This window comes from Ailuropoda melanoleuca, chromosome 12, assembly GCF_002007445.2.
Source record: "Ailuropoda melanoleuca isolate Jingjing chromosome 12, ASM200744v2, whole genome shotgun sequence".
In the NCBI taxonomy this organism is placed as follows: domain Eukaryota; kingdom Metazoa; phylum Chordata; class Mammalia; order Carnivora; family Ursidae; genus Ailuropoda; species Ailuropoda melanoleuca.
This window is the reverse complement of record NC_048229.1, coordinates 42,251,066-42,276,012: the sequence shown is the minus strand read 5'-3', so window position 1 is coordinate 42,276,012 and position 24,947 is coordinate 42,251,066. Positions and strand designations below refer to the sequence as shown.

At 46.8% G+C, this 24,947-nt stretch overlaps 3 protein-coding genes across 8 annotated transcripts in view; 2 read left to right on the top strand and 1 right to left on the bottom strand.

Moving 5' to 3' along the window:
* The window catches only part of ANKRD27 (ankyrin repeat domain 27), a 48,160-nt gene extending 43,434 nt beyond the window's left edge, over window positions 1-4,726 (bottom strand). For all 6 annotated transcript variants that reach the window (XM_002916070.4, XM_019796241.2, XM_034672447.1 and 3 more), the window contains exon 1: window positions 4,572-4,726. The gene's annotated coding sequence lies outside the window, so the exon portion shown is untranslated. The remainder of the gene's footprint in view (window positions 1-4,571) is intronic.
* A 167-nt stretch (window positions 4,727-4,893) lies between these two features.
* On the top strand, window positions 4,894-10,978 carry RGS9BP (regulator of G protein signaling 9 binding protein). The gene has a single exon (XM_019796244.2). The coding sequence runs from the start codon at window positions 5,741-5,743 to the stop codon at window positions 6,446-6,448; it is 708 nt and encodes a 235-aa protein (XP_019651803.2). The 5' UTR covers window positions 4,894-5,740; the 3' UTR covers window positions 6,449-10,978.
* Window positions 10,979-16,357: 5,379 nt separating this feature from the next.
* Window positions 16,358-22,374, top strand: NUDT19 (nudix hydrolase 19). The gene is given in 5 exon segments (XM_011220815.3): window positions 16,358-16,751; window positions 16,753-16,850; window positions 16,852-17,191; window positions 20,441-20,648; window positions 21,577-22,374. Coding segments are annotated over 5 exon segments (1,110 nt in total). The 5' UTR covers window positions 16,358-16,493; the 3' UTR covers window positions 21,783-22,374.
* Window positions 22,375-24,947: the final 2,573 nt, after the last annotated feature.

Here is a 24,947-nt window from a genome sequence, read left to right as displayed (position 1 = left end):
ACATCTGCCTCTTTAACCACTACGCCCGCTGTGTAAAATAAATATGCCTGGATTAAGGGTTATTTCATAAGCCACAGATGCACAGATTCCATACTTCATTTCCCCCAAAGGAAAAGTCACCATGACAGACAGCCACATGGGCCCTACATTGAATTCCCTCGGTCTGGTCCAGCCAGAACTGTCTCTGCTTCAGGCCCTCCTGGGAACTGCCTGAAGGAGGCCCCTGAGCTCCCTGCAAATCCTCTTAGGGGAAGAGCCTAGCATGAAAAAGGCTACATATAATCTCTTCCTGGACCCCAGAGACAGCTCTGCAACAATTCAGGTATTTGACTTGTTGAATTCAATTATTACTAGAGCCCAAATAATCCTTCTATGAGTCCCTAACCAGAACAAATGGATAATGTGATTTTGCTGGGACACAGTCACAAGAAAACAAAATTGTTTCTGGTTTCTGATGCAATTGGTTCTACATGACAGGTAGAAAAGTTAAGACACCTTGGAGAGAAACCGCATGAGAGACAGGATGCTGTATGGTCAGAATGAAGCTAGGAAGAGACCCTCCTTCTGCGCCTCAGACAAGATGCAGGCAGAGCTCCAACACCGCTACACCCAAGACGGAGGTGACAAGAACAGGCTCTGATGCAGGAAGTAACAACCTGGCTGGGAGGCAAGGAAGGTGCATCCGCAGAGTAAAACCAACCCAAAGCAGTGCTGGGACAGGTAAGGACCAGAGAAGGGAGCAGCAGGGAAGGGAATGGGAGCACAGGAGGCATCCCTGGCAGGGACCAGTGTAGGGAAAAGGTTCAGGAAGCAGGGGCAGTCTCCTGTGGGCACAGAAAACCCAAGAGTAATTTTTTTTTTTTTTTTTTTTACTAGATGAGAAGGTGAGTCCAGGAATCTAAACAGTGCTGGTCAGAGAGGGACAGCAGGGTGGAGGGAGGCCCCTGAAAGCTACATCAAAACATTCAGCTCAAGTGCATGAAACACACAAGACTTGGGGCAATTGCAGCTGGTGAGCGGGACAGAGCCTGCTGGGTTTCAGCCTCAAGTCATCTGCTTTCTCTTGGACATCATTCCTCCTTGTTGCCAAGGACTGAACCCTCTGTCCAGGAGTAGGGATTCGAAGAGGGCTGTCCAATACTCTTCTCAACCTTTTTGTCCAGAATCTAATACAATTGGGTGCTTAACGCCAGAATGGAATTCTTATATGGGGCGTAAATACTTACAACAGGTTAACACCCTCACAAGTTTTACTTGCAAGAATTCGTTTTATATTTTATTTTATTTTATTTTTTTAAGATTTATTTATTTATTTGACAGAGAGACAGCCAGCGAGAGAGGGAACACAAGCAGGGGGAGTGGGAGAGGAAGAAGCAGGCTCATAGCGGAGGAGCCTGGTGTGGGGCTCGATCCCAGAACGCCGGGATCACGCCCTGAGCAGAAGGCAGACGCTTAACGACTGCGCCACCCAGGCGCCCCTCGTTTTATATTTTAAAATAACATGCAACATAAACTGAATATTCCTTATAAAACTGGAAAGAGGAGTGAATCCTCTATAAAACTCCGTTTAAAAAAAATTCCATCCCTGTGTAAGCTCAAATGATAGGATGATTTACAGCAAATCCAGTGAAATTAGGCAGAGATACCAAGTATCCCCTGAACATGAGTTATCTGAGGTTAACTCTATGAACAGGAGAGCCAGGCAAGGTCTCAAACTAGTACCGGACATTTCAAGGGGGTGGTGTGCACATTTGTGGTTTTGTGGTCTACAACCGTCCCACCAGCCCAGACAAGGCTGGGTGGTCAGGTGTCCCCATCGGGTGACAGTGTGCAGCCTGGCTCAGCAGAATCCAGCACAGGAAAGTCTGTGTCTCCCAGAAATAAACTCCCAGCTGAAATCTCACTGCTATGGTTGCTCCCACCCTTTGGTGAGGGCATTCACCAAAGACCCACACCAGGCATATTTTCCAAAGGATGAGCATTATTCTGCAACTAGTTTAATTTGTGATAAAGAAGGAAAAGGTAAAAAGGGAAAACTTTCTAAATTATTTATGTTTAATAGCAAATGGAAGCAACTGGATGACGTAACGTATGATATTACAGTCACTTATGTCCTCCTGGCCTGTACCATCTATGGATCCTATCCATATTTTTCTCAAATCTCGTCTTCAAAGCATCCAGTCTGTGCCTGGCCACGTGGCTAACTGTAGGCATGCTGTAACTGTTCGTCCACTGGAACAAAATGATAGTGGGGTGTTAGAGGAAGCTCAGGCTCCCAGGGAGGGGTCATCTCTCCCAGAAGCTGGAAATCCACTGCCCATATCCAGGGGAGGGTGAGGGGCTGGCCCGAGGCAGCCATGCAGGCACTGGCAAAATGCCAGAAACAAACGATCTACTCAGAGCTGGCTAAACAGTGACAGCTGGAATGTGGAGAGTCCCACAGGGAGGGAAGGCCTCAGAGCTGGAAGAGGGGTGTGACCACTAAGGGAGCAAGGAGAGTTTGGAGGAGGCACAACTACCCCAATCAAGACCTTGACCCCAGCCCGTACGCAGACAGTACTGATGTTCTCCCAGTGAAGCTGCCGGGCAGGATGATTTCTGGTGGCAAGCCAGAGCGAGGCGAGCTCACCCAAGCGATCTGCTCAACTTCAGAGCCTCAACTGCTCTCCTGCCACTGAGGCTAGACACAAGTATCTGCCCCTCATCCCACCCTGCCCTTCTCCTTCAGAGGCCTCTCCCCTCCTGACCTTACTCGGGCTCGTCCACAGGAAAGACGACAAAGTGATCTTTCCAACACTGAAGTCTACTACGGGGCAGTAGTCCCCCTTACTCTCTGTTTTGCTTTCCGGTTTCAGTTCTCCACGGTCAACTGGGGTCTGGAAACAGACAATCCGCCTTCTGACATATCATCAGAAAAGCAGCTAACGTTACATCACAATACCTATACCCTCCACCTCACTTCATCTCATCACCGAGGCTTTTAATCATCTCACATCATCATAAGAAGGGTGAGTGCAGCACAATAAGATATCTTGAGAGAGAGACCACATTTACATAACTTTTATCACAGTATATTGTTAATAATTGTTCTATTTTGTTATTTTTGTTAATCTCTTACTCTGCCTACTTTACACATTAAACATATCATAGGGGTATGTAGGTATAGGAAAAACAAAGCGGAGTATAGGGTTTGGTACTATCTGAGGTTTCCACCATCTACTGGGGGTCTGGGAACACAACCCCCATGGACTAAAGGGGGGCTACTATATTCTTCCAGGACTTCCCCTCCACTTCCTACTAGATGAACTCCCAATTTCTCTTCCTGGCATTAAGGGCTTCTCATTCTGGCCTTCTACGCATCTCTGTAGCTTCATATCCCTCGGCTGTCCCTAAAGCTCCCCAAAGTGATGGGTTTTCCCTCCTTCTATCCATTTTGTCTTGAAAACTACTCTTTACCTGTCAAGGCCCCCATCTGGTCAGTGGATGCCTAAGACCCTCCACCATGGAGAATGGCCAAGGCCTGGAGTGTCCAAGCCCTGGCCACAAATGGCCCCAACTCTATAGATGAAAGGACGGAGCACAAAGTGAGAGGGAGCCCTGGGGCCCAGCGCTCTGGATCTTCTGAACCGCCTCAATACCATGCTGGGGAAGGTGGACTCAAAACGCTAATATCCCACTAAGATCCCCTGCTCTTCTCTGGGGCTGGTGGGAGGGTAAGCTAATCAAAATAAGGGCCTCTCCCCACGAAACCCATAAACTTGGAAAAACCCAGGTCGCATGCAAACTAGTAGACCCTCCAGTCTCACCAGCCCCTCCTTCCCTGAATGTCCTAAATCCTCAATGAAGACGCGTTATTTGCTCCGTGGCCCAGCACCGGCAGCTAGTACCCAAGTCCCCAACATCGCCAGGGGCCATGCCGAACTCGCGCGCCTTGGGCAGTCTATGTTCAACGAAAAGGACTGAACGGACCCAGAGTCCGGAACATCTCTTGGTGCTTAAGTTTTCCTGGAGTAATTTTTACCCAGCAGGACGAAGAGATCCGGCCCCTCAAGAGGCTGGCAGGCAGGGATTCCCTCCTCCCTCCCCTGCGCCTTCACTACCCCCGGGGGCCACAAGGCCCCAGGCTCCGGACCCCCACCACACCCTCCCCCTCCAGCGGCCCCGCCAGGCGGTCAGCAAACCACGGAGGCCACTCAGCTCTTGAACGACTGCCCCGCCCACTGCCCCCAAGTCCGAGCTCCCAGGACCCCGAACCCGCTGACCCGTCCTGTAGTCGCGAGGGTCAGAGGGCGCATTCTTCGCCACCCCGCACTCCAGGGGCAGAGAGACCCCGGCTGCCGACGGGACCCGCAGAGCGCGGGCGGGACGATCCAGCCAGCGAGGAGCTAAGATCTTGGGGAGCCGCCCCGAGGCAGCCAGCCCAGCCTGGGGGAGCCGCGGGGCGCTGGCCGCGGAGAGGAAAAAGCCCCTCCCCCTTCCAGCTCCGGGGCCCCGCCCGGCCTCTAGGCCCCGAGGCGCAGCAGTCCCGAGGGAAGGAAGGCGCGGGATGAGACAGGAGAGAGGACACTTACTTAAAAGGCTACATAGTTTCACTCCCTGTCCTTTTCGGAGCTGCGGCGACGCCTCCCGGGCCCAGGACTCGGACCTCGGCGCCCACCACCCCAACACAGCGGCTCTGCTCCACCGCCCACCAAATTTACTCCGCCGTTGGGCGGAGCCGCGCCTGGTCAGCCCAATGAGCAGCCGTTGTTATCCAGAGTGACGTGCGCGCAGAGCAATCATTGAGTCTGCCCAGCCGGGGTGGGGCTCAGGCGGTGCGCAGCGCTTCCTACTCAGGCCCGACCAGCCCTGAGTCGCGGACTGCGCGTGCCCGGAACGGGAGGGGGCGGGGCCGAAGCTGATCTGACACTAGAGGTGGGTTCCAAGCTTGGTCCCTGGAAAGCGGGCTGTATCCGGATGGGGAGACCCCGGAGCTGTCCCGCCCTGCGGATAGCCCATTACTGCTAGCTTTGGAGGGCGGAGGTGCCCAGCCCTACGAGGCACACCACTCCGTCGCTGGCAGGCTCTGGGAGTTAGGGTCCCTGGGTTCTGATTCCCTCACTTGTATGGACGTGACCTAGGCCCCCCTTTTTTTACCTGGGCCTCAGTTTCCCCATCTTTACGATACTGGAGGGTTGGAACTGCCGAGTGCTAGTATTCCAGAACTGTAATGGGGAGAGGAGCAGAAGGAGATGGGGGACCCACACGTGACTTTCCCGCGCGGGGCCCCGCCCATCCCTGGTCGGAGGGATCCAAGCGCCCTCCGACGACGGGCGGGGGTGGGCGGATCATAAGAAACCCGACCCGGCAGCCGTTGGCAGCGGCTAAGGCGGAGCGCGCGGCTCCGCGGCCGGCCAGCCCTGGAGACGGCACCGGAGAATGGGGACCGCAACCCGGGCTTCGCAGAGAGCCACCTTGGAGGCGAGGGCGGTGCAGAGACTCGCCGTGTGACTCTGAGCGAATCGGTGGAGGATGGACCAGGGAATGGGAGATAGCTAACGGGGCTCCCTCTCTGCGTCCGGTCCGCAGAGGCGCACGTCGCGGGTCTCCAGAGGCTCCGTCGACAACAGCGGCAGCGCCGAGCTAGTCTCGGGCCATGAGGAGCGCGCGGGCCCCCGTCGGAGCTCGCAGCGTCCTGCCGCGCTGAGGGCGTGGAACAGAGAGGGGCGCGGGCGGCCGGGCCGCGCCGGAGCGCACAGCCATGGCGAGGGAGGAGTGCAAAGCACTGCTGGACGCTCTCAACAAGGCGACCGCATGCTACCACCACCTGGTGCTGACCGTCGGCGGCTCGGCGGACTCACAGAACCTGCGTGAGGAGCTGCAGAAGACGCGCCAGAAGGCGCAGGAGCTGGCGGTGGCCACCCGCGCCCAGCTGACGGCCGCGCTGCGCGACCGGGGCCTGGGCGCCGAGGAGCGCGCCGAGTTCGAGCGCCTCTGGGTGGCCTTCTCTGGCTGCCTGGACCTGCTGGAAGCCGACATGCGGCGCGCACTGGCCCTGGGCACCGCGTTCCCTCTGCACGCGCCGCGGCGGCCGCTGGTGCGCACCGGCGTGGCGGGCGGCGCGGCGGGTGTAGCGGCGCGGGCCCTGAGCGCCCGCAGCTTGCGGCACGAGGCGGAGGGCGACTTCGACGTGGACGACCTGCGCGAGCTGGAGCGCGAGATTCTTCAGGTGAGCGAGATGATCCACGACATGGAGATGAAGGTCAACGTGCCCCGCTGGACCGTGCAGGCCCGGCAAACGGCGGGCGCCGAGCTTCTGTCCAGCGCCGGCGCCTCCTCGGTGGGCGCCGTGTCCGTCCAGGAGCGCACGGGGCCCTGCGACCTGAGCAAAGCCCTGGCCGCCACCGTTTTCAGCGCCGTGCTGCTGGCGGCTGTGGCCCTGGCGGTCTGCGTGGCGAAGCTGAGCTGACCGACATGCGACTTTTCCTGCCATTACCACTTCCTCCCCGGAGACATCCCTCGGGAACGACGGCAATCGCCTGGACGCGGAATGGGAGTGGGATCTGGCACGTTTAAGGGAAGAGGTTCTAAAACCGTGTGTGTGTGTGTGTGTGTGTGTGTGTGTGTGTGTGTGTGTGTGTGTACACATGAGCATTTCAAGCACACATCTGCTTGGGCAGAACATGGTTTCCTCTTGCTGGCCCGGGAAGAGTTAATTTTGCACGGGCAGCCAGGGCATTACCGCTAATGTATGCAGCAGCTTTATCCCCTATTAATAGAAAACCGTCCACAGTGACCCCAGATTCCTCCGAGTTAATGGGTGATCACGTGTGCTGCTGGGGCGTGTTTACACGGTGTCTGAGTTTGGTGCGCCCACCCCTACCAGCGATTCCCACTCTCTGCGTGGGGCAGTTTGAAAGGAGAGTGAGGTGAAATGAAGTCGGGGGGAGGGGAGTTGTTTTGCTTTGTGTGGGTGGTGATTTTGTTTCCTGGACAAAACTGTAAGAAGGTGTAAGCAGGTTTTATTACCTTAATCCTTTGGGGCCTAAGCTTAGGAGAGTGTGCAAAGAGAAGTCTGTGCACCGTTTCTCTATGGCGCACCATTGAGCTTCTTGGCAGAGTTTATCTATTAGTCACCAAAAGCAGCCAGAGGAGGTTTGGGTTTGGGGTTTGATGACCTCCCCGACAAATGCTGACCCTACTTAGGAAACCAGACAAGACACGTCAAAACTGCCCCCACAGGCTTGGATCCACTGCACCCACTTGCCTATTGAAAAGGGCTCTCCTGGGTCAGCCTGGAAGGCGCACAGGCTTTGGGAAGGGACATATGCTATTCAAACAGGCACTTTCTCCTTTGCGGAGGCTTGTTTTTGTTCCAGAACTAGACCAGAGTTTTTGATCCTCCTTTGGGGGAGGGCTGCAGAATCCTCTTTGGAGCCCTTAATCCTATCTATCCCTTGGAATTTGCCTGCTGGCTTTGGAGGAAGCTGCACAGCTCTCTGACCCTCACACTGACCCCTGAGAGGGTAAACCTCACTGCCGCATGCCGTCAGAGCCAATTAGCCCTGAGACTGGGTCTCAGGAGCGTTTTAAAAACAATAATCATCGAGAAAGAAAAACCATGTAACCACACAATGCCCTATCAAAGCCGTTTTTTAATAGAGGACATTTGGCCACAAAGTCATACGTGCCAATGAGTCAAACAAAATGGTCTTCACTTACATCCTTAAGTTAGTGAATATACACCCATTATTAAAATAGACCTTCTTGAAGGCAGGAGGTCATAGCATAAACCACTGGAACCAGGGTGTCCATAACAGAGGTTGAGTGACCCCTGCTGCTTTTGCTCAGTAAATAAAGAAGCTGGAACTGCCATGAGCGGAGCCACCACCCGCCACCAGTGGGGCAGAGAAAACGCAGTTGGGGAAATAAGGCTGAGAAAACACATCTCAAAAGGTAATTCGGAATAAAACCCAGAGACTTTGGTTTGGCTGAAAACTGACAAGGATTTTTTTTTTTTTTCACTTTTTTACCCTCAAAGTGGGAAAGAGAACTAGGAAGAGGAGGGAAATGACAGTTTCACAAAGGCAGCTTGGAGGGCCAAGGGATAGGGGCAAATAGCAGGGGTGCCGCCTTGCCCAGTCCTGAGGGCCACCCCGCCAGCCCAGCTCACCCCCCCTCCTCCTCAACACACAGATTCCAGTACCTCATAGTGAAAATATGGGATCTGTGTGTGTTGCGTGTGTGTGTCTGTGATAATGGTTTTAAGACACCCACAAGGTCTTAAGCCGATTAAAAGTTTTATGACCTTAACTAATGAAAGGAACACCTTCTGCCTCATCTGAAGAGGGGCCACTTCAAATTCTTTTGCACCTGCCCACTCAGGGTAACTTCAGAGATGACACAAAATTTTTCTAACTCCCCTCGTACCCTCACCCCCCTCCCATCACAACACAATACAGAATCTCTGTTACCTTCTCCAAGGTCTCAGTTCTCCCAGACAAGAGGAGACTGGGCATTTTGTGACCCAATGTTGGAAGCTATCCTTTAACACCACACCCTAAGTATATTCTCCTGTTTCTAATACAATGACTCTTCTGTTCTTATCAAGTTATTTTGGTTCAGAACGACGACAAAAGATTGTTCAGCAGAACCTATTGAAGAAAAAAACCCATCCGATGTTGTATAATCCATAGAAAGCAACAAACGTCTTTGTTGTCACCCTTTCCACCCACTTAGCAGATCCTTAGGTATTTAATTATACGTGCAATCAGATGTGTACCTAATTCCGAGAGTCCTCTGCTCACTGAAATTAGGTATAAAATGTTGCACCCACACACCAAAAAAAGCTGAATTACAATGAACTTATTTATCCTATGGACCTGTTAACCTGAACAACGCTGTGTTTGAAAGTTTTAAGCATTAAGAATATTTGATATTATTTGGAGTTCTAACATTGCCTACTAGAACTTTCACTATGTGATGCAAGCAGACTCACTTTCTGCTTGAGCAATAGGCTGCTGTCACTATATCTCTCTGCTCTCATTTCTATGTATATAATTCAAGACATTGCTTTCTGATAGAAGCCTGATTCCATTTAGGTGTTTGATATCAAAGTCATTAATTTTCTAAAAAAAAAATTTGGTATGATTTTATACCATGTTACAAGTATAGGGAAAAATTCAAAATGTTTAACATAGGGTATATATCATAAGGTCAACGTTAGAGTCTATGGCAAAAAAAAAAACCCATCTAGTTTCTGAAATTAAAGATTCAAGTTAAAGGATAGATCTTTATATCCAAAGCTAAATGCTATGATAAGTACCTGTAAAGAGAAAATATCCCTGCTTCTCTTTTGGGAAAACTACTATTTTATCTGATTCCAAGAAGACAAGCAATTGGAATGTCAAGACACTTATGGAAACTTTGAACTTTGTTAGTAAGGGGAAAAAGCCCAAACACAAATGTTTGTAGAAGAGAAAAAAAAAATGCCTGGCAAATTCATTTTTTGTGTGCTCGAAGAACTTAATGCTTTAAAATGCTGCAAGGGAGAGATTTTTGGTAAGGAAAATTAGAGCATAACCTACATGATTTACTTAAGGTTTACAGTAAGCTACATAAGAGAGTGTGATGTCAGATGACAGGTAGTTTTGGTTAAGAGTGTTTTGGTTTGCATGAGGGTCCTGATGATGCTGCATTTTCCCTTTCAACCTGCACATTGATACATTTTTAGCTACTCCATTGCTTTTCAGATATAGCTCTCCCTTCTGTAATGAATGCTTGTTCAGGGTGTGAGCCCCGACACATGTCACGTGTGAGCCTGAGAAGTAAAGAACTTCAGACTGGCCTCCGTCTTCCTTTGGGGCGTGCCTCCTCTCTCAAGGCCAGATCAGCTATGATGGACAGGGGCTCTGCCTCTCTTTCCAAGTACCTCAGAGAAGTCATTGACCTCCCTGTGCCTGGGTTCCCTCCATGGTGAAATGAGGGGAGCCCTGATGATGGACTCAAAGGTCCCTTCCAGAGTTTAGAACATTTAACAGAATGCAGTAAAATGAGAAAGGATTATTCTGTTTGTTTGGGGGTTTTTGATTGGCATTGTTGGTCTGGGTACACACTGAAATGAAATGAAATGAAATGTTACAGTTTGGTGTTTATTATCTAAAATTCCATATAAATTTAACAAATCAGAATGAACTGAGCTTACTGTGATTTTAGTCCATATCAGAATTAGAGGATGGACTTAAAAAGCAACTTTGATTAAATGCTATTTTATTTATAGTATTTAAATTAGATTAGGAATTTAAATTCAGACTGTAAGTCTGAGTCCAAGAAAGCCTACCATTGATTAAACAGTTGGTTTTACCCAGCAGTCGGGCCACCTAAACTGATTCTGGGAAATTACAGACGTGAAACTCTGTCCTTTATCATGGAGGCTGGGAAAATCCTACTCTGTAGGTAACCTGGAGCCCTCGGTACCATGACTGCATTGGCTGCTTGATGTCAGGACACAAGCACAGCGTGGGGGGTTTTGTACGTGGCATCAAATCCAAAGAGAATTAAAGGCTTCATGTCAACTGTTTATCTACCTTAAATTGTTTATTAAATTAAAAAAAAAGAACAAAAGTAACATGCAGCATTTATAACTGAGCTAGAAAAGACACCCTCAAATAATTCAGCTATCAACTCTTGTGATTTTAAATATATATATATAAATTATAGATATAAATACATAAATATATATATTCTTAATCTTCTTTATGCCCATCTGAAGTGAAGTGAAGGTCCTGATCAACACTGCTACCCTTCATAGATTTTATTACATAAAGAGATGTTCAGAAATACTCTAGGATTATAAATCTCCAAGTGCTTCTCTACAGTATGATTATACTCGTAATGCAGGACGGAAGAGGGAAGAACGGCAGGTCTCCACATGAGTGATCTGTGGCTGTGGTCCACACAGATCAAAGTCATAGTCAAATACTATTTATTTGACTCTTAAGAACTGACCAAAGTTGCAGGGACTGACCACATGCTGCTGCCCTGTGTCCTCGGGGATAAGATGGATTTCTCGAAAAAGCATTCCCCCCTTTCATTTACTTATTTTCATCTTATTCCACAGAGGATTCTGGGTGTTTTCATTGTAGTACTATGAGATCTTGGGCACCCTTGTTTGTTGGTGTTTATAACCTAAGGCTTATATGAAAAAGGTAAATAAGCCAAATGACAGCTCCCGTTGGCAAAGTGATTTTGAAGAGTCCTTTTAATACGCTGTTGCCAGAAAGCAAAGTTGAGTGTCCCCTGCCTGTATGGATGTTAGGCATATAGCGATCAACAAGGGAATAAACAGAAATGAAAATATTTGTGAAGGTGGTGGGATTATGAATGACGTTCTTTCAATAATTTAATGCTATACTGTTTTTACAATAAAATTTTGAATGCTTTTATCATCTAGAAAGTATTACTGTTATTAAAATATAAATTTTAGGTGCATGGGTGGCTGAGTCATTAAGCATCTGCCTTCGGTTCAGGTCATGATTCTGGAGTCCTGGGATTGAGCCCCGCGTCGGGTTCCCTGCTCAGGGGGAAGCCTGCTTCTCCCTTTCCACTCGCCCTGCTTGTGTTCCCTCTCTCGATGTTTCTGTCAAATAAATAAATAAAATCTTTTTTAAAAAATTTAAAAAGTAAATTTTAACAGTTAGGGTCTCAAAGTATAAGGAGAAACCATTTCAGAACCTTCTCCCCTAAAAGCAAAGCAGAACAGTTTTGGAATCCTACCCCAGGGAATCAGAAGTTTTGAAATGTAGTATCAAGACGCTATAGCCTTGAGGTTAAGAACACTAACTATGAAAGAAGGTACACCTGAGTTCAGAGCAGATCTCATTGAAGTTCTTCAATGTCTCTGACCTCAATGTCCCTATCTTTGCAATGGGAGTAATAATCAGGTATACTTCATAAGGATATCAAAATAAAACTTTTTCCGGGCACAGGGCTCAATAAATGTTGGCTGCCACTGCTGTTGTTATTTATCAAACTACTTCGGAAGTCCCAAAATTGGATAATTGGGGAAAAGAAACTATATAAAAACATATACCCCATTAACCTAGGTAAAATCTGCCAAAAATCAATTTGAAGGTCAAAATTAGATACACTTACCAAAATGACAGAAGATAATACAAAGATCAAGTACAGATTACTTATCTGGAAGTTGGAATCTGCATTTTTAAAGTCAAACTTATTGAGGTTTAAGTTAAATACAGTACCATTTGCCCTTCTCAGTTGAGCAGTTTTGAGTTTTGACAAAGGTATGCAATCATGTAACCACCACTGCAAGCAGGACTACATTTTCTCTCTCTCTCTCTCTCTCTCTTTCACACACACACACACACACACACACACACACACACACACACACGTGTTTCCTAGTCAATCCTTTCCTTCTGCCCCAAGCTCTGGCAACCACTGACCTCATTTCTGTCCCTATAGTTTTGCCTTTTCCAGAATGTCCCATAAATGGAATCCATACATTTTTGAGAAAACAATGCTGTGAAACTTTTAAAAACCCTTTTCTAATGTTATTTTATTTTGAAGAATTTGAGAGAGCAAGAGAGCATGAGAGGAGGGAGGGTCAGAGGGAGAAGCAGGCTCTCCGCTAAGCAGGGAGCCCAACGATGTGGGACTCGATCCTATAAGTTCGGAAGCCGAAGGCAGTCACTCAACCAACTGAGCCACCCAGGCGCCTGCCCCTAAAACCCTTCTTAAAAATCATTTTGAGGCATAATTTTTATATGGTGATTTGTGGCGTTACTGGTCAATCACAGGTGGATTTTGTTGGCTTCTAGGAAGGCTGAACAGGGCAACTGCTACCATTGAGCGCCCAAGCCGAAGTTCTCTCTCTCTCTAGCTAGCCCCGTAGATCACGTTCTCTTCCTTTCTTTCCATTTTAACTGAAAAGCCTGATAAATAATGGACAACAAATGAATTTGGGCTTGCTGAACTTGCGACTGAACTAAAAGACTGCATGGAACTAAGGTGAGAAGCAGCAGGACACATGGGGAAAGTTGTTTTTAATTTTCAAGGCTTCACATGCGCTAATAAACCAAATAAGGACTTTTTAAATTGTAAATAAAGCTGGGCAGGACCGGTAGAACACAGGAATGAAGAGTCAACTGTCCTTTGCTATCAAGTAAGCAACTGTGTCAAACAGAGTGACTCACTCTCTCATGACCAAGTGGCACATGTAACCAACCGCTAGCGGGGGATTGCTGTGCACACTTACTGTTAGGCCTGGAACCACTGGCATGGTGCGCCTGGCAGGACAGGTCTGGGCAGAGAATTCTGAGAATATGCCAATACGTTTCCGACAGTTGCTGGTTGTGACCTTAAGTAAATCCCCCTGAACTCTTGCCCATTTTTCTACACAATTGGAGGCTTGATCCTTTGTCTTTCCCCAGTTTATTATGTCTTAGACTTTCTTAGGCTGTTTTTTGTCATGATGAACTTATAAATATGGAGAGGATGTCCAGTTGACCATTTTTTCCCCCTTACTGCTTCTAAAGTTTGAGTCAAAGATAATAGAGGAATTTACCTGTTTTCTTCTAATGCTTGGATGGTTTTGTTTTTTTATCCACTGTTACGACAGCCTCCAAGATGACCCTCAAAGATCCCCTCACCTCCTGGTATTTTGGTGTGGTGCCCATCCACATTGAGAAGACCAGTGTAAAAATAGGATACTGTGGAAATGGCAGGTGACTGACTTCTCAGGCTAAGTCATAAGAAGCACCATGGCTTCTTCCTCCCTCTCTCATGGGTCACTCTCTCTGGGGAAAGTTAACTGCCCAGTCTCAAAGACACTCAGGTGGCTCCATGGAGAGGCCAGTGGGTTGAGGACCTGAGGCCTTCAGCCAACAGCCATACGAGTGGGCCATTGTGGAAATGGATCTTTCAGCCCCCAGCTGACAGGCTGAACACAATCTCATGGGAGATACTGAGTCAGAACCACCCAGCTAAGATGTTCTCGAACTCCTGAGCCACAGAAACTGTGAAGTATTTATCGTTGTAAGCCACCAGGTTTCAGAGGAATTTGTTAATTGCAATAGATTAATATATCCGCAAATTAATTTTTCCTCTGAGCAGAGCACAATAGATTTGAATATGATATTTGTATCCCTTTTGCTACTACAGGGTCTATTCTTTGTTCTGTTCTTGTTCTTAGCTACAGTTCAGATAACCGAGGTTACAGGATGTGATCTGTGGATAGTATATAAACTGGTATCGCATAACCACAGAGCCTCCTAGGACCAACACAGCCGTGTACGATTCTCAAGACTGTTCTGCGTTGGTTAAGACCCAACCAAAGCATGCCACTTTGCTATCTATGCACTCTAGAACCTGGGCATCTCACTCAGGAGTGACCAGCCTTTGGGAAAACTAGCTGATATCAAAATAAACATTTTCATCTATAAAACGATGGTGTTATTTTACAGCGAAGAGACTTAACCCTTCTGTGATTAGTTTCCCTTCTATAAAATGGCAATAACTATTTCCACCTTATGTGGTTTTGTGAGGATTATACAGCTAATACAAAATTTCTAGTGCCTCACACACAGCAAGTGCTTAATAATATCACTGTTATTATAACTTCTAGGATTGAATAACTATTACTTCAATCTCCAAAGCTAGGACTTAACTACTACCTGTCCCTTGCTCTGCATATTTAACCAATTACCACATTACATCAAGTCTACCTCTTAGGGTGCCTGGGTGACTCTGTCCGTTAAGCATCTGCCTTCTGCTCAGGTTGTGATCCCAGCGTCCCGGGATGGAGTCCCACATCGGGTTCCCTGCTCAGGGGGAGCCTGCTTCTCCCTCTCCCTCTCTGTTTCTCATGAATAAATAAATAAAATACAAAAAGTCTACCTCCTAAATACTCTGTAAATCATTCCTTTTCCCACCACACCCTCTCTCCATGGCCACTCTCCTGGTTTAGGCCTTCATTATTTCTTACCTAGCACAGTTCATGGGTCTTCAGTCCAGCTCCATCCAATTGAGTCACCATGCCGCTGTTAGGGTGACCTCTGAAGATATGAACTTGATCATGTCACTACCTTTCACAGCTTCCCATGGCTCACAGCACTGGAATCACCTGGGGAGTCAGGGAGTGTGAAAATACAGGCTCCAGACTCTACAATAGATTCTGAAATGATTGTCTCGGAGCAGAGAGCCACATGCATCTGGGAAGCAGTTCAGGGAGGGGTCCCCCAACTGCGGATTCAGCGGACTCAAGGTAGAGGACAGCTGGTAGACCCTCCCAAAAGGATATGTGTCCTCCCTTGGCTTCCATGTGTGCTTTTCTCAGTATGTAGACCCGCTTTTTTGTTTCTGGGATGCAGTCAATACAGGGATTTGCACCTTTAGAAAATGATGCTAACAAAAACCAGCCCCCAAACCAGCAGTGTCATCTGTGGATTCTCCCCCAGGAAATAAGTGACATAAAAATAATAGCTCTTAAATGAGGCCCACCAAAAGAACAGTATGTATTTCATCCAGAAACATAGCAAATGTCATAATAGCAATTGTGGCAGAAACTGTTGGCCACTGATGTGGAGTTGTAAAAGAGAAGATTCCGATTTAAACAGGCTCTAAGAGATAGTAATGTTTCTTTTGGAGGTGGGAGTATTACAGCCACTACGAAAGTGAAGTGGAGAGAAATTCCCATCTCTAGGCCTGGGTTAAGTATCTCCCATGAAAGTGGAAATCATCAAATGATCTAAGATGCTTAAGGTGGTCCCAGGTGCCCTGACAAGAATAGGTGTCCAGAACACAAGACAGAGGGGCCCTGAGGGGCAGGGACGCAAAGAGGGCCGTTCGCATTCAGGCTGTGACGTGGGAAACTCATAATTTGGCATCTGGTTCATCCATCAGTTCCTCATTGGTGGGATCAGGTGGGCCGGCAAAGCTCAGAGACCTACCCTTTGGACCTCTTTCTCTGCCAAAGATATAGACGTTGTTGTCGACCCTGTTGTCGACCCATGGTTCGGGGATTAAGTCTTAGTTCTTCGGCCTTGGGGTAGGAGTCACCGAGCCTGGTGAAATAAGTGCATCGCATTTTTACCATGGCAGGTCATGTACACCCCTGAGCATTCCTGCTCTCCGTCCGAGTGTCCTGGGTGGGGTCGATGAGGCCCTCCTCTCAGGCGCCTGTGAACGACAATCCCTCGCTGGAGACAGTGACAGCCTTAGTCCTACGAAGGACCCGACTGGGAACTAGGGCACTAGAGGCGTTGCTGGTCCACCTCGGCGCCACGCCCCTCCCACAAGCAGGCGCGGGTGCAGGCCGAACAGCCCGAATTCACCCGGCGGCCACTGCGCGCGCCACGCCTCAAGCTCGTCCTATACGACACGGTTCTGGGTCCCCCAGCCCAGGACAACCGCTGGGGCGGTAGGGTCGGTGCGCAGGAGCTCCTGCAGCGCCGCAACCCAGGGCCCGGAAGCCTCCTGCCGCCCGCCCGCCCGCCATGAACGGCTCCCTGCGGCCGCACGCCAGCAGCTGGCGGCGGGCAGCCACCGTCGTGCTGGCGGCCGGCTGGGCGCGCCCAAGCCCCGCCGCCCCGTCGCTGCCCCCCGAGGGCTTCCGGCTGCTGCTGCTGCAGCGCTCCGAGAGCCAAGGCTTCATGCCCGGGGCGCACGTCTTCCCGGGGGGCGTGCAGGACACTGCCGACCGCTCGGCGGACTGGCTACGCCTCTTCGCGCCGCACCACCGGCCGCCACGCTTCCGGCCTGGGCCCCGCACGGTCGCGACCAGCCTCCTTCCCAGGGCTGCCAGCCGCCGCCGCCGCCGACGGGGACGCCGCGGCGCTGTCCGATGACGTCGCCTCGCATTTGCGCCATCCGCGAGACCTTCGAGGAGGCGGGCGTGCTGCTGCTGCGGCCCCGAGCCGCCCTCTCCGCGGCGCCCGAGCTGGCCCGGGCCCTCGCGCCGCCACCGGACCTGGACGCCTGGCGCGACCGCGTCCGCCGCGACCCGCGCCACTTCCTGAGCCTGTGTGCGCACCTCGACTGCACGCCCGACATCTGGGCGCTGCACGACTGGGCCGGCTGGCTCACGCCGTTCTCGCGCCCCGGCGGTCGCCGCTTCGACACTGCCTTCTTCTTGTGTTGCCTGAGCGAACCGCCGCCGGTCTACCCAGACTTGACCGAGGTGGTGAGCTGCCAGGTAGGGCGTGCTGGGCCGGAGTGGGGACCCACCCGAACTTGAGAATGAGGACCCGGCCAGCAGCCAAGGCCATCTGGAACCTCCCGATAAGCCCAGCATAGAGAGGCTGATGACAGGTGTTCTTCCATCTATGATGGGGCTACAGCTGGTGGACCTCATCTACCTAACATCGTGGCTTAGCCTGGCCTACCTTAAACGTGCCCAGAACACTTACATTAACCTTCTGCTGGACAAAGGCACCTAACACGAAATATATTTTATAACGAAGGATTGACTATCTCATGTAATTTATTGCGTACTGGAAGTGAGCAACAGAATGGTTGTATGGTTCAGAATGGGTGTAAGCATATCCTTTGTTTACCCTCAGGATCTCATGCCTGATGGCGAGCTTGCTCATTGCTCCTGTCCAGCGTTACCAGTAGTGAGTGAGTAGCCAGCTGGGGGGAAAGATCATAATTCAAAAGCAGCGTTTCTCCTGAATGCATATGGCTTTTGCGAAATAGTAAATTGAACCAAAGTCCAGTCGGTGTAGCTTCCTCAGAGCCTTAGAGCCAGTAAGTGAGAGTGGGCATGGCATCCAGGAAGTCTGGCCCTCAGCCCTACAGGCCAAAGGCAGGACTTTGGTGAAGTGCCCTCTGCTTTCCCCAGCTTCATAATCCCAAGGCCTTACTCTGCCTCTCCTGTGGTTCCCCAAAGAGGGTCCCGAGGGAGATCCCAGGATTTGTACAGTGCTGCTCAGGTGCCAGGCTCCTTCCTGAGCGCTTTACCTGCATTAACTCATTTCATGCCCACAGCAGTTTAATTATGTCCTCAGAGAACATACTTTATGCGGTTTCAGTCTTAAATTTATTGAGTCTTGTTTTATGGCCACAAATAGGAGTCTGTCTTGGTGAATGTTCCCTTTGCACCTAAAAAGAATAATGCTGTGTTTGATGGAGTGTTTGTAAAAAAGTCAAGTAGGTTAAATTTGTTCGTAGTGTCTTTCATTTCTTCTGTACTGTTTCCTTGTTCTATCAGATATTGACAGGAATGCTGAAAAAAAAATTTTTTTAAAGATTTTTTTAAGTAATCTCTACACCCAACATGGGGCTCCTATTCACAACCCCGAGATCAAGAGTCACATTCTCCACAGCCTGAGCCAGCCAGGTGTTCCAGGAATGGTGAAATTTTTAATGAGTAATTATGGATTTGTCTTTTTCTCTTTTAGTTCTATCATGTTTTGCTTCATGTATCTTGAAGCTTCCTTGTAAGGTGCTGCATAGACATTTAGGACTGTTAAAGCTTGATGGATTGATCCTTTGATTATTATGAAATATCCTTCTTTATCCCTGGCAATATTCCTTATGCCGAGATCTGAAATTTCCTCTGTCTGATGCTAATATAGCCAATCTGCCTTTCATTCAATGAGCAATAGCATAGTATCTTTTCCCAGCCTTTAATTTTAACCTGTGTCTTCATTTTGTTTTATTTTTTAGAAGATTTATTCATTTTAGAGAGAAGGAGAGAGAGCATGAGCAGGAGGGGTAGAGGGAGTGGGAGAGAGAATCCCAGGCAGACACCGGCTCATGACCATGAGATCATGACCTGAGCGGACACCAAGAAAGAGATGCTTAACCTACTGTACCACCCAGGCACCCCTGTGTTTTTATATTTAAAGTATGTTTCTTGTAGGCAGCCTGTGGTCTTGCCTTTTTTTTTTTTAATCAGTATGACAATTTCTACCTTTTAGTTGGGGGTGTTTAGATCATTTATATATGTTAATATATTTAGGTATTTATATTTAATTTAAATCTACCATCTTTTAGTTTTTTATTTGTCCCATCTATTCTTTGCACTGTTTTTCTTTTCCTGACTCTTTTTGGATTATTTAAGTATTTTTTAAGAACTCTGTTTTATCTCCATTATTGACTTCTTAATCCTACCTCTTTGTGGTTATGCTAGGGTTTGCAATATATAGGTTGCATTTCATGTATCACGTTAGAATCTTCCAACAATATACTTAAAATTCTCCCCCCATGTCTATTAGCTATTGTTGTCATACATTTGACTTTTATTGTTATTATGAACTCTACAATACACTGATTATTTTGCCTTAAACAGTCAATCTTTGAAAGACTGTGAAAATGAGCAAAAAAAAGTCTTTTATGTTAACCTGCATATTTACCATCATTAGCACTCTTCATTCCTTTGTGTAGATTAAAATCTACAACTGGTTTCTTTTGGCCTAAAGAACTTCCTCTAATAGGTCTTGTATTTCAGATCTTCTGACAAGGAATCTTGTAAATTTTGTTTATCTGGAAAATACTTTATTTTGCCTTCAATTTTTTTGAAAAGTATTTTGGCTGGGTATAGAATTACAGGTTAACAGATTTTTTTTTCTGTCAGTACTTAAAGGTGTTGCTTTGGTATATTCTGGTTTGTGTAATTTATGATGAGAAGTATGCTTTTAACTCTTTGTTCCTCTGTACGTAATGTGTTTTTGTTTGGTTTTTTTGGCAGGTGTGGCAACTCTAAATATTTCCTCTTAATCATTGGTGTTCATCAATTTGACTATGATGTGCATGGTTTTCTTTTTGTTTTGTTATTTATGTCTTCAGATTTTTTTCACTTTTCCCTATTTTCTGGGACTCCAATTATACATTTATGTTGGACTACTTGATAATGTCATTGATACCTTGTTCATTTTTTTTCGAATATTTTCTCTGTTCTTTATTTTGTTTTTGTTTTTTTTTTTTTTTTTTTAAAGATTTTATTTATTTTATTTGACAGAGATAGAGACAGCCAGCGAGAGAGGGAACACAAGCAGGGGGAGTGGGAGAGGAAGAAGCAGGCTCACAGCAGAGGAGCCTGATGTGGCTCGATCCCATAACGCCAGGATCACGCCCTGAGCTGAAGGCAGACGCTTAACCGCTGTGCCACCCAGGCGCCCCTGTTCTTTATTTTGAATAGATTCTTTGCTACATTTTCAAGTTCTCTCTCTCTCTCTCATACCTAGCATCTAGCCTGCTGTAAATACTACCCTGTGTATTTTTCATTTCAGATACTTTTCATTAACCAACCTCTTGGGGGCAGAGGGTCAACCCAGATTTTGTTACCAAATCTTTTCATGTCGTCTCAGAGGAATCTGGCAAGGCACATAAATGAATTAATTTTACAACTTCAGTTAGATTTGGGTACCAACCTAACAATTTCAAATCTTTGATCACCTCTGGAATAAACCTTAAGAACCCCAACCTTTGTCTTCCACAGTGGTCATCGCCATTGGAGGCAACTGAGAGTTTCATATCAAAGGAAATTTGGTTGGCACCTCCACAGTTCTATGAAATAAGAAGATTGGGAAACTTTTCCTCTCTCTTGGACTTGCACAAATTTTGTTTGGATGGTGCATCAGAAGGAATGGAAAGAATGCTGCCAATCACATTTGTAACTGCTGATGCAATGCTCCAGCTTTTACCAGGTAAGTCAGTGAAGCATCATGCTTTTTTATTCACATTTAGTGCACGGGGCTGTATGGCAATATTGCCCAACAGAGAGACATGAATTACCATGTTTTACACACTACAGCAATTTATTAAGTAAGGTCTAATTCTATAGAATATCCATAGTATTTATTATAACCAAAAGTTCTGAATAATTCACTGTGTACACACACACACGTTTATTTAAATGTTTCCTAGACATTGACAAAGTTCTTTCTTGTATATTATCTCACTTTTTTACATTTTAATTTTGGATGATAAGAACAAACTATGAAGTTGAGAACTTCCATTTTCAAGTACACTCTATTAAGAACTGTAATTATGAGCAGTTGTCAGTTTATTTGATTGAGGGAGTTTGTTGATGGTTGACTGTTGGGCAAGTGCCAGGCAGGGGTTTTATGGCAGTTTAGAGCGGGGCTTTGTGACCTGTCTCCTGGCTACTTGGCTCAGTGCTCAGAAGAGCAATGACATTTGTTCCTCATCCTACAGTGGGATAGTTTAGCAGTTTTGACATATAAAGATAATTTCTGTAATTTAACCTTAAAATTATTAGAACTGCCCACATTGAAACCCCAAAATATATGGACTTAAAGGCCAATACTAATATTGACTAGGATAAAGCGAGTCATGGGCCAGTCTAAAACTGATAGTTCGTAATGAAAAAAATACCAGTCATAAATATTTATGTGCTCAAGGAAAATTCTTGGCTGAGGAATGGGGAGGTGGGGGATGTGGGTATTAAAAACACAAGAAAGAAATTTAGGTAAGCTCAAAAAATTAGAGTTATTTAACACCTATCTCACTTCCAAACATGGCATAGATGAAAATAAGTACCAATGTGTATGTCACTAACATATTGGAATGTTTTATAAAATAACACTGTGGAATCAAAATATTATTTTTCAGGAGATGAGCTATACTTAGAAGATTCAGAATTTTTAGAAACTGTTATGTCCTCTGGAAAAAAGACTGAAGAAATCATGAAGGAAGGCAAGACCTTTCACCGACTGGTGTTACACAGCCGCCATGTGTATAATCTCCACGTGACTATCCAGTCAAAGTACAAACATGTTTATCCTAAGACCTATGTGATAAGTAAGAGCCATTTGTAGAGTCCTGCTTGTTTGTACTTGCTTAGTTGACTGCTTGAAGTTGTCCTATGGCCTACTGAAGGTTGACTAGACTTGCTTGGAGCATTAGGACCTGCCTGGAAGTTACAGTACAGTCTTTCACATTCAAGTGCATTATAGCACTTCCTTGCTTATTTCAGTCTTCAAACCTTACAGTATCACACAAGTGTCAAAGTGCTAGTGATCTTATTCCCAGATTGAGGGAAAAACCTTTCACAAGGGTTTCCACTTCTGTATTATTTTATAATACAACCTTCAGGTGACAGGGTCATTATTTTCTTGTTACGTCTTTAGCTTCAGTTCTGTTTAATACCAAATGGCCTTAGTTATTAGGTTTACCAAATGGGAAACCTATTTTAAAGAAATATGAAGCCATAACAAAAACCATCATTATTTTTACTCTGGAGCAGAAGGTAATGAATGCAAAGAGATTAGAGAGATGTAGAACTAGTCATCATGCAGTGGTGTTTTATTAATGATGCTTATTTTCAATATTTTTAATAGGGTAATTTTTTCATGTTCTCCTAAGAGGAATACTATTTTGATTAAAGATGGGCAATGGCTGAGACATCAATTCTGTTTCAGATCCTTGACTATATTATGCATGATACAGTGGATTTTATTTTTCATGAGATGTCTTAGTTTTTCTACCTGTAAAATAGAGGTATTAATGAATAAGGTATATGTGTATTACTTAAACTTGGCTAGAGGAATACATCCAATTAATGGTTCCCCACCCAGGGCACTTTTGCCCCTCAGGAGACATTTGGCAGTGTCTGGAAACATTTTTGGTTGTAAGAGTGAGATGCTTCTACCATCTAGTGGGGAGAGGCCAGAGATGTGGTTAAATATCCTACAATAAATAGGACAGCTATGCACAACAATTACCTGGTCAAGTTGAGAAACTCCGATCTAAAGTAAACATGTTTTCTTCAGTGAATGGTTCCAGTATATACGTTTTGAGAACCATATACTATTAGCATTCCCCCTGGCTTCTGGACCTACAAAAGCTCTCCTTACTGATTTTTGGCTTTGGGCATAATACTCTTTCATTCTCACAGAAAACAGAATGTTATAGCTGGAAGAGAACTCGCTGAACACCATTCTGTTGCCAGTTAGAAAGCTGAGATTCACACAGCTGGTTAGTGCCATAGCTAAGAGTAGAACCTGATGGTTTGTCAGGGAAGCGACATCAGTTATGACCACCGGAAGCAGAAAGGGTAGTAGTTCGGCCCACTGCGTCTTGGTATCATCGTCACCGAAGAAGCCACGACACAGCCAGGCACTGGAAGGAATAACACTGTATTCACATGGACAAGAGGCAGAGCAGAATCTGCTCCAGTAATGCATGTCAGGCCCCCGCAGCCAGCAGGTGTTCCCCCTGCAGCCGACACAGAGTACGTGGCCTGCAGATACCCCTTTTGTGCTACAGAAGGATCCCATCTCCTCCTGCAGTGGACAGATACCGTCGTGGGGTTGGCCCGGGGTCCTAGGAGGCACATGCTTACACGGAGCAAAGGAGGACAACACTGAGTGTGAAACAGGGAAAGGCTATTCCCACACAAGGCGATGAGGCCAGCACAGGCTGTGAGGACTCTTTGTCGGTAGGGGAGTGTTCCAGGCTCACTTAGGTGGCTGGGAGCAAGTCAGAAAACTGCACGGCATTGCCTTTCCCACCCCTCCTAGCCCTGCACCCTTTTTGCTGGAGTTACATGGTTCAGTGGGTGATTTTAGGAGATGTGACAAAGTAATGTGACATAGTTTTCTTCATAACGATGTATTTTGGTCTTTTTCATCTGAATGAAACTTTGTCTCCTTCCAAGGATTTCTTTTGGAAGACTGTCACGTGACTTCCTACCTGTCATGATACCCTAAGGCCCCAACACAAAATAGCGTGAGCCAAAAAAGAGTGTTGTTTTAGAGCCCAGCTTGCAAGAGTTTGTGGCGTTTACCATATGCTCTTTCTTATCCCATGTATTCAAGCCACCTGGGCCTCAGATGTAAAAGCAGGAAGCTAATCACGTGTCCCTACTTCTCCTCCTAGACCCCTTCCTGCCCATGCTGGCATCCCTACTCCATGCCACCTCGTCCAGCACGCAGCCAGGAAAACTTATTTTCTATGATACTATACAGTCTCTTGAAACCGAAGTTACAAACTCAGGAATAAATACGAAGTCGGTATTCATTTCCATTACCTACCATCTTTTGCTGATTCCTTTGAATGATTTCTATGAGAATCCAAAACTGCACAGGCATCAGCATTTCAAGTTAACATGTCTCGTCCTCACAGTTCTGTTAATAAAAATAAGAGTGTCCTATACTGTGGGAGACACAAAGGGCTCAGTTATAAGGGGACTTCTCTTCCAAGGGATTTTGGGGTGGGGGAGCCCTCACATTTGGGCATATGTAGTTATTTACAGTCTCTTCTCAAACCTCTATTTTGTTTTTAACTTCTCTGCAACTTTGGGCAGTTTTCTACTCCTCCTTCCTCCTCTTCAGCCATTCGTCCTCTGCCTTCTCCTTTAACTTCTCCTCTAATTGACCTTTACCTCTTGGAGCCCCTCAGTACCTGTTCTCAGACCCTCTTCTGTCCTTGGGTAAGGTAAGCAACTTCCAGGTCACATCCTTTAAAAAGAAACCTGCTTGCCCTCCACTTTCTTTTTCCCCTTCTCAATGGCTGAACATTGTGACAACTGGAGCAGCTCCCTGAGACCCAGAGACAGAAGCCAGGTGTTAGGATATAGCTGCCTGCCAGACTTGGGCTGCTCACCTCTTGCTTGTTATGTGAAAGAAAATAGAAGTCACTGTATTTTGGGGTCTCTTTGTTGAAAACAGTTGAACTTGTTTCCTAACCTTTAATTTTCCCTTTTAAGCAGGTTCCCTCAGCACAGTCTTCCCTCCATCAGAAATCTACCAGTTATATAAGCTAAAAATATTAGTCATTCTTGATTCCTCCTTTTCCTTTTTATCCAGGTGACTAGCAAGTCCTGTTGATTCTGTTGCCCACAGTTATCTGGATTTTCCCATCCTCTGTCCTCTGCACTGCCATCACCTCAGTTGAGCCACAGTTATATCTTACCTAGCCAACTCTAACAGCCCTGTAACAAATGTAAGAGCTAGTCTCTCCATCTTCATTCTTAACCTCAT